At 34.1% G+C, this 7,006-nt stretch overlaps 2 protein-coding genes across 2 annotated transcripts in view; one reads left to right on the forward strand and one right to left on the reverse strand.

The window, feature by feature from the left end:
* Positions 1–4,529: 4,529 nt before the first annotated feature.
* On the forward strand, positions 4,530–5,123 carry LOC111430273 (protein PSY2-like). The gene is made up of 3 exons (XM_023066456.1): positions 4,530–4,658; positions 4,742–4,794; positions 4,879–5,123. Exons 1-3 carry the CDS (start codon positions 4,589–4,591, stop codon positions 4,993–4,995), a joined length of 240 nt encoding a protein of 79 aa, XP_022922224.1. The 5' UTR covers positions 4,530–4,588; the 3' UTR covers positions 4,996–5,123.
* Positions 5,124–5,819: 696 nt separating this feature from the next.
* LOC111430269 (importin subunit beta-1-like) overlaps positions 5,820–7,006 on the reverse strand; it is a 5,383-nt gene continuing 4,196 nt past the window's right edge. The window contains exon 3 of the mRNA XM_023066447.1: positions 5,820–6,924. Within this exon, the coding sequence (XP_022922215.1) occupies positions 6,726–6,924 (199 nt within the window). The 3' untranslated portion in view covers positions 5,820–6,725. The remainder of the gene's footprint in view (positions 6,925–7,006) is intronic.

The following is a 7,006-nucleotide window of genomic DNA, read 5'->3' on the forward strand; positions in this document are numbered from 1 at the left end:
TTTTTCCATCATGACTTTGTTTTAGATTCAATTTCTATCCAAACTAAGACCCACTAGTTCATCATGTCAGAAGAATCGAAAATTTTAGAGCAGGAAAAGAGGAACAACAGAAGAAAAGTGACAGAAATCAGAACGGAGGACGACGAATGAATTGAGATATATATATCATCCTTTTAAGCCTACATTTGAAAAGTGTTAATTTCTCATCGCTCTAGCGATTCTTTGATTGAGCAGAACATATTCATTATCAAGATGTTTGTGACGAGCTATTTAGATTCCGTCATCAACAGGTAGCCTCCTAATCTTAATCTGGATCTTAAATTGGCTATAGATATTCTCAATCATTCTACTAGACCGAAGACTGTGGTTGGCACACTGTTCTCGATCATCCAATAGAATACACACCTTCGATCCCAATTATATTTCTCATTTTTAACATTTATGTATATTTTTAAGTTATTTTTATGAATTTAGTTTTTTTTTTCTTTTTCTTTTTTTGTTAAGAGATGAAAAAAAAAAGATATGGAAATCACTGCAAAGAACGTAAGATTCGGATTACTTTATTGATCGAATATCTCAAGGCAAGAACACTTGTTTGAGATTCGAATCACTCCACAAACAAGATTGATCATGTCGAACGTGAATGATTCTACCTGCAACCTAAGCTACATAGAATTGCAAAGAAACTTAGTCATTGACTCAAGAAAAAGCACAAATGCTTCTTTTACTCTATTTTTCAAGTATACTTACGAATACAACATATCTAGCTTATAGCCTCAAAATAAAACTATTAAAAGCATTCAGCTATAATATTCATATTTTATAGTCATAATGGATAAGCTAGAGTAAATAAAAAATCTTAAAATATATTAATAAATACAATTACTCTAAATTAATCTAAATGATAATCCACCCAAAATGAAACTTCATTTTCTGACATGAATCGAATTATTTTTTTAATAATTTCAACACCATTTTCTTCACATCTTCATGAAAATATACCGTGTGATTGATGTTTTTTGGTTCATAGCAGATGAGATAGCTAAGTTTTAAATATAGAGATGCACGAACACATTTGAATTTGAATTTATGCTTCTATTATTCTCTATTTTTTTTTTTTTTTTTTTATCTTCAATCTTTGAAATTGTTTAAAAACAATTATTTCTTTTTAATTCCATCATTAAATAAAAATGACAATTTAACGTAATATTGAATTTTCTTTTTTGGGTCGACGGTAGGAAATATAACCTCTAGCAAAACAAGTACTCGAAGAGGCTTGCAAGAGAGAAGATTTGGAAATAAGAAACGATCCACAAAAGCTACATAACTAAATCAAATCATTAACGATGGAAATTGGATATTAAGATAGCACAAAAGATCCAAGAACAAGAAGGGGTTAGGATACGATATACGTTTTGGTCCAAATATCTTAAACCTAGTTATGCTTGCGGGTGTCACAGTCGTCCATCTTCAACCGTGAGACGTCGTGATCTTGACACACTCATAGCATGGTTGTGACAGCTGACACGTACTACCTATTCTATTCTTGATACATTAGAATAGGAATAGCAGTAAGTTGTGGTCTTGCCGTGAGTTAACACAATCTACTCATTAACTTATTTAGTAGGTAACAAAAAATGAAAGTGTTCTTACGTTTATGAAACCATTAAAGCTTCCATATGATCGGTTGCAAACTTTTAGATTAGATGATTGAAAACTATATAACTTTCCCGTTTTATAACTTTGATTTCAAATGTTTTAGGTTACCTTGTAATAAAGGGATAAAAATACGAGTAAGAGAACTTAGAACGGATCATCTAATCTCTTCATCACAACTAAACTCGATAAAAAAAAATTGAGTTTATTACGGTAGAGCGGAGGAAATGGGAAACTAGATTACCTTTCGAGCATAAACAGCTCAAATTCTATACATTACATCTATCGACCATGATGTCAAATGTTCAAAATCCTCGAAGACCAAAAAGACCTCTGATTCTTAATGCTTACTCCAGACAAGAAACAAAACAAAAAATGATGTAATGTCGAGATGTAAATATAGATTCATATCTAATTTTTTTTAAGGGAACAACACTGTATCGAAGTAATGTCGTGATGGAAGCGTAAGAGAAGGTGGAATTAGGCTTCTTTTTTTTTTTTCTTTTTTTTTTTAATAATAATAATAATAATAATAATTATTATTATTATTATTAATGATGTGACGCACAATCCCATTTGAAGCAAAAACAATGGTTACAATTTAGTTTCCCAATTCATTCATCTTCCAATTACAAAAATATTTATATATATATATATATTTTTTAATTTATAAAACTTGACTTAAATTTTAAAAATATATAACAAAATAATATAAGCTTAGTTTAAAATTAAGTTTATTAAAATTTGGATAAAAATTCAAATTATTAATTAAAAAAATAAAAATGACCGTAATTTTTTTTTTTTTCATAAACTAAATAGACATCAAAGAGACTGAAATAGTTATAATTATGTATATACCCATCACATGGACGGAATAGCACACACCACTTTGATTGTACCAAACTTTTGATCGGTCTCACTAAAGCTATATATTCAATGCACTCTTGGAATTTGATTCACCCATTATGATTATGATGTCATTTTACTATTTTTTTTTTAAATTTATCCGTGTTAGATCGTTAAGTTATGTTCAAATTGGTTTGTCTTATTGATTTTTTATTACAGGGTAAGCATTTGACCTACATTTTTTAAAGGGTGAAAATTTGAATCTTGACCCTTAAATTTAGAGATGTTCACAAGATGAAAGTCTCACATCAGCTAATTTAGGAAATTGTCATGAGTTTATAATCGAACAATATTATCTCCATTGGTATGAGGTCTTTTGGAGGAGCCCAAAGCAAAGTCACGAGAGCTTATGCTCAAAGTAGACAATATTATGTCATTGTAGAGAGTCGTGTTCATCCAACAGATAGGGCAAAACCGAGAACCGTCCTCAGTTTTTTTCCTTTTTTAGTTTATCAATTATGTTTTTTTAAAGATAGGAATATGGTATAAAAGTTGGTGATTTAATATAATGATTAATTCCAAATCTCATAAACAGCATGATTAAGAAAAACAAAGATTTGTATTAAGTTTAATTAGTGAATCATTATCCCATAAACATAAACACCATCATTATTAATTAAGCTTTGTGTTTTGTGTAAACAAGTGATTAAAAAATATTAAAATATTTGTTTACAGAATTTGATATGCTGAGTTGTCTCCTTCTCATGCCTTAGTGCATCTATTTGACTTAGAAAGTGATAGAAACCCAACTCTCTTTTCCTATAGAAATGGTAGTTTAAATCGATCCGGCTCACCCTTTTAGTACGGCTAGCTTGTTACGACTCGGTATTTTAGAATTTCCACTACTTTATATGCATGATATTAAGATTCATATGTATGAAGTTTTCTAACCGTACCCATTTGAAATTGAGAAGTTTTTATGAGATCCTACATCTGTTGGAGTGGGGAACGAAACATTTCTTATAAGGGTGTGGAAACCTCTCCTTAGTAGACGCGTTTTAAAACCAAGAGGTTGATAGCGATACGTAACTAGCCAAAACGGACAATATTGTGATGGGCTTGGACAGTTACAAATGGTATCAGAGACAAATACTGGACAGTGTGCTAATGAGGACATTGGGTTCCCAAACGGGGTGGATTGTAAAATCTCACATCAATTGGAGAGAGGAACAAAATATTTCTTATAAGTGTGTAAAAACCTCTCCTTAGTGAACGCATTTTAAAACTATGAGACTGGTGGCGGTATATAACGAGTTGAAGTAGACAATATCTACTAGTGATGGGCGTGAACAGTTACAAATGGGATCAGAGCCAGACACTGGGCAGTGTGCTAGTGAGTATGCTGGGTCCCCAAGGGTGATGGATTGTGAGATCCCACATCAGTTGGAGAAGGGAACGAAACATCCCTTAGGTGCAGAAACCTCTCCCTAGTAGACGTGTTTTAAAACCTTGAGGCTAACAACGATGCATAACGAGTCGAAGCGAACAATATCTACTAGCGGTGGGATTAGGCAGTTACAAATGGTATCAAAGCCAGACATCAGTCGGTGTGCTAGCAAGGACATTGGGCCTCCAAGAGTGATGGATTGTGAGATCCTAAATGAGTTGGAGAGGGGAACGAAACATTTCTTACAAATGTGTGAAAACCTCTCCCTAATAAACGCATTTTAAAATCGTAAGTCTAACGACGATACATAAAGAACCGAAACCGACCGTCAAGCCAAGCACTAAATTTGGCAACAGGTGAGGCCATGCAAGGGGATTGGCTGCATACATTATAGACATGCATATAATACTTGTTGTTTCTTTAAGTTTTAACCCCAAAAATATGAACAGTGGAAAGAGTTGACTTAAATGGATGTGGGCTAAAGTTAATGCACTAAATCATGATTGTGTAGCTATTGGGGGGAAGCACCATGACAACACCTTCTCAATTTCTCTCTCATTCTCCTTTGGAAATCAAGGATAAAACCCTCACTCCCATGCCCTCCTAACCCTACCTTTGTTTTTACCTCATTACAATACAATGTCTCCAAGCCTTAAATTCTTTCTCCTCCTTCTTCTCCTGCTCTCCATCTCCGTTCCTTTCTCTTCGGGTAACTGACTTCTGCCTTCTCATTAAGTTTCATAATTTCGTTGTTGCGATCGATGCTAATGTATGTATCTTTCTTTGTGTTAGGCGTGGTTGAATCGGGTCGAAACGTCAAGGTTACAGATAAGGTGATTTACATGGTATTAAGTAATGTTTAAAAGATGCGAGATTTAAAGTGTTGTTATCATGTAACTCAATGATTTTTTTTTCTTGAATGTGAAAAGGTTGGTGGGGTCGGAATGAATGGAAGGAAGCTTATGAGACTCGACGTAGAGGACTACGATGATACGAAAGCGAATAATAGGCACGATCCGAAGAAGCCCGGAAATGGAAAGCCTTAAAAGAGGGTCTCTCTTTGGTGCTTATGGTTTAAATAACATATGCTATTGGGTTTGTGGTTATGTTTGAGCAGCTCTTGTTTGGTGTAAGATATGGATGATTTGATGAAGTTTTAAGCTCAAATGCTTCATGGTTTGGCTCATTGAAACTTGGTGGTGGATCCATTAGAGAGAGATAAAAGTGGATAAGAACAGAATTAAAGAGAATGAAGTGGGTTAGATGGACAAAACAAGTTAGATAACCAAATGGTCGAACAAATTCTACTCTGCCTAGCCCAATAAATAACAGAATCATTTATTAAAAAACAAGTTAAAAAAAAGTGAGACCAGACTAGAAGTGTTCATATAACTCCATAATCTGACAAATCCAATCGAATCAAAATTATGAAAAGTTGGGTTAAATTAGATTCTTTTTCGGTTTGAACGGGATTGAATTTTTAAAAACGAAAAATTTCAAATGGGTCCAAAAGATTTTTATGTAGATAAAAGATGAAATCTAAGTGATACTCCAATTACAAATCGAAAGATCCAGCAAAACACTAAAAGGGAACTGGTGGCTTCATCAAATGATTCTGATGTTGAGCTTGAGTTCGAAAATTCATAAATAAATTATAAAAAGATACTAAGGCCAAAGACAACGTTACATCTAGAAAGATTAGTTTTATGATCTCATTCTCATTATATCTTCTAAACAATGAAAAGTTGGCCACATTAACAGACAAAAATGCTACGGAAAGAACTAGAAAGTGTACACAAAACACTATGAACATGATAAGCAAGTACTAAACAAATGACATCTTAGCTATGAATATAATAAATGGTCTTTCTTTCAAAAATGAACTTCAATTACCAATCATCAAAACTTCCCATATACAGACAATATATACAAGCCAACAAAATCCTCAACTCAACCTTTGAGATGTTTCCAATACAATTTTCACTTGCAAAATAATAAGATATGGGATGTATAAACAAATAAAGAAAGACGACTGTACTTCAAAAATGACCTGTGTGATATATAATGATTTATGTGAATTCACCGTATTGATCATGTATGATGAACTACAAAACACGACCAAATGGAAATGCAAAGAGAGGATATGATATATAATGATGACCCTTCATGCTTTCTATTGCTATGAGAAACTGAACCAAACGACGTATACAAATATGAAGTGAATTTCACAGGAAAGACCAGAATACAACCAGACCATGAAAAAATTCACAAGACTGATGCAGAAAAAATAAACAAAGGGTAAAAAGTGTCGAACTAGATCTGCTAGAGAGTAGAAGTTTAGAGAAAAAAGCACTAGGGTGTTTAATCAGGGGAAGAAGAAGTGAACGAACACTCCTGTACTTGATCCATTTCCACAACCCAAAACCATTTGATGGCAAGGCAAACCCCACTAGGTTGGACACTATCTCAAGTCAGAGATAGATACAATTCGAACCGACCAAGCCATACGAACTGGGGGCGCTAATGGACGATCCCTCCTCCCATTTCTACCATGACATACAAGATCCCGACTTGACGCTGCTAATGCAATAGTTAGCAATGCTTTCATGATGATGATGATGATGATGCAAGTGTTAGTGACAACTAGAAGTGAACAGCTTCCCGTTGTCCTGAGAGTGAAGACTTGAAAGATGCAATCCGGACCCCAACTCAACACACCCATATGCATGCAAGGACTTCAAATGTGAAAAAAAATAATTTTCCAACCAGCAGAGGCCTAAATTGAAATGGCACGGCTGATGGCCAACTTAGCCCATTCAGCAGATTCTTTAATCAAATGATCATCCGAGGACAAGCATTCACTCAAAAATTCTTTGCTTGAGACAGATTGCTGAATCAAAGAACCAGCATGGCTACCCAGCGTGTCGGCCAGGTCTCCAAGGACTCCAATGGCAGTCTTCATAACAACTTCATCCCTACAGGGAAAACAAGTATAAAAACATCAAATAAATAATTCCAATTTAAGAACACATATTCACACTCACAGCTGGGGGGGGG

This window comes from Cucurbita moschata, unplaced genomic scaffold, assembly GCF_002738365.1.
Source record: "Cucurbita moschata cultivar Rifu unplaced genomic scaffold, Cmos_1.0 Cmo_Scf00033, whole genome shotgun sequence".
NCBI classification, from domain to species: Eukaryota; Viridiplantae; Streptophyta; class Magnoliopsida; order Cucurbitales; family Cucurbitaceae; genus Cucurbita; species Cucurbita moschata.

Excerpts from the sequence above, each read along its gene's own strand:
- LOC111430273 (XM_023066456.1), top strand. The coding sequence starts at position 4,589 with ATGTCTCCAAGCCTTAAATTCTTTCTCCTCCTTCTTCTCCTGCTCTCC. Across the intron at positions 4,659-4,741 it reads CTCCGTTCCTTTCTCTTCGG|GCGTGGTTGAATCGGGTCGA; the intron begins GTAACTGACTTC and ends TCTTTGTGTTAG. Across the intron at positions 4,795-4,878 it reads CAGATAAGGTGATTTACATG|GTTGGTGGGGTCGGAATGAA; the intron begins GTATTAAGTAAT and ends GAATGTGAAAAG.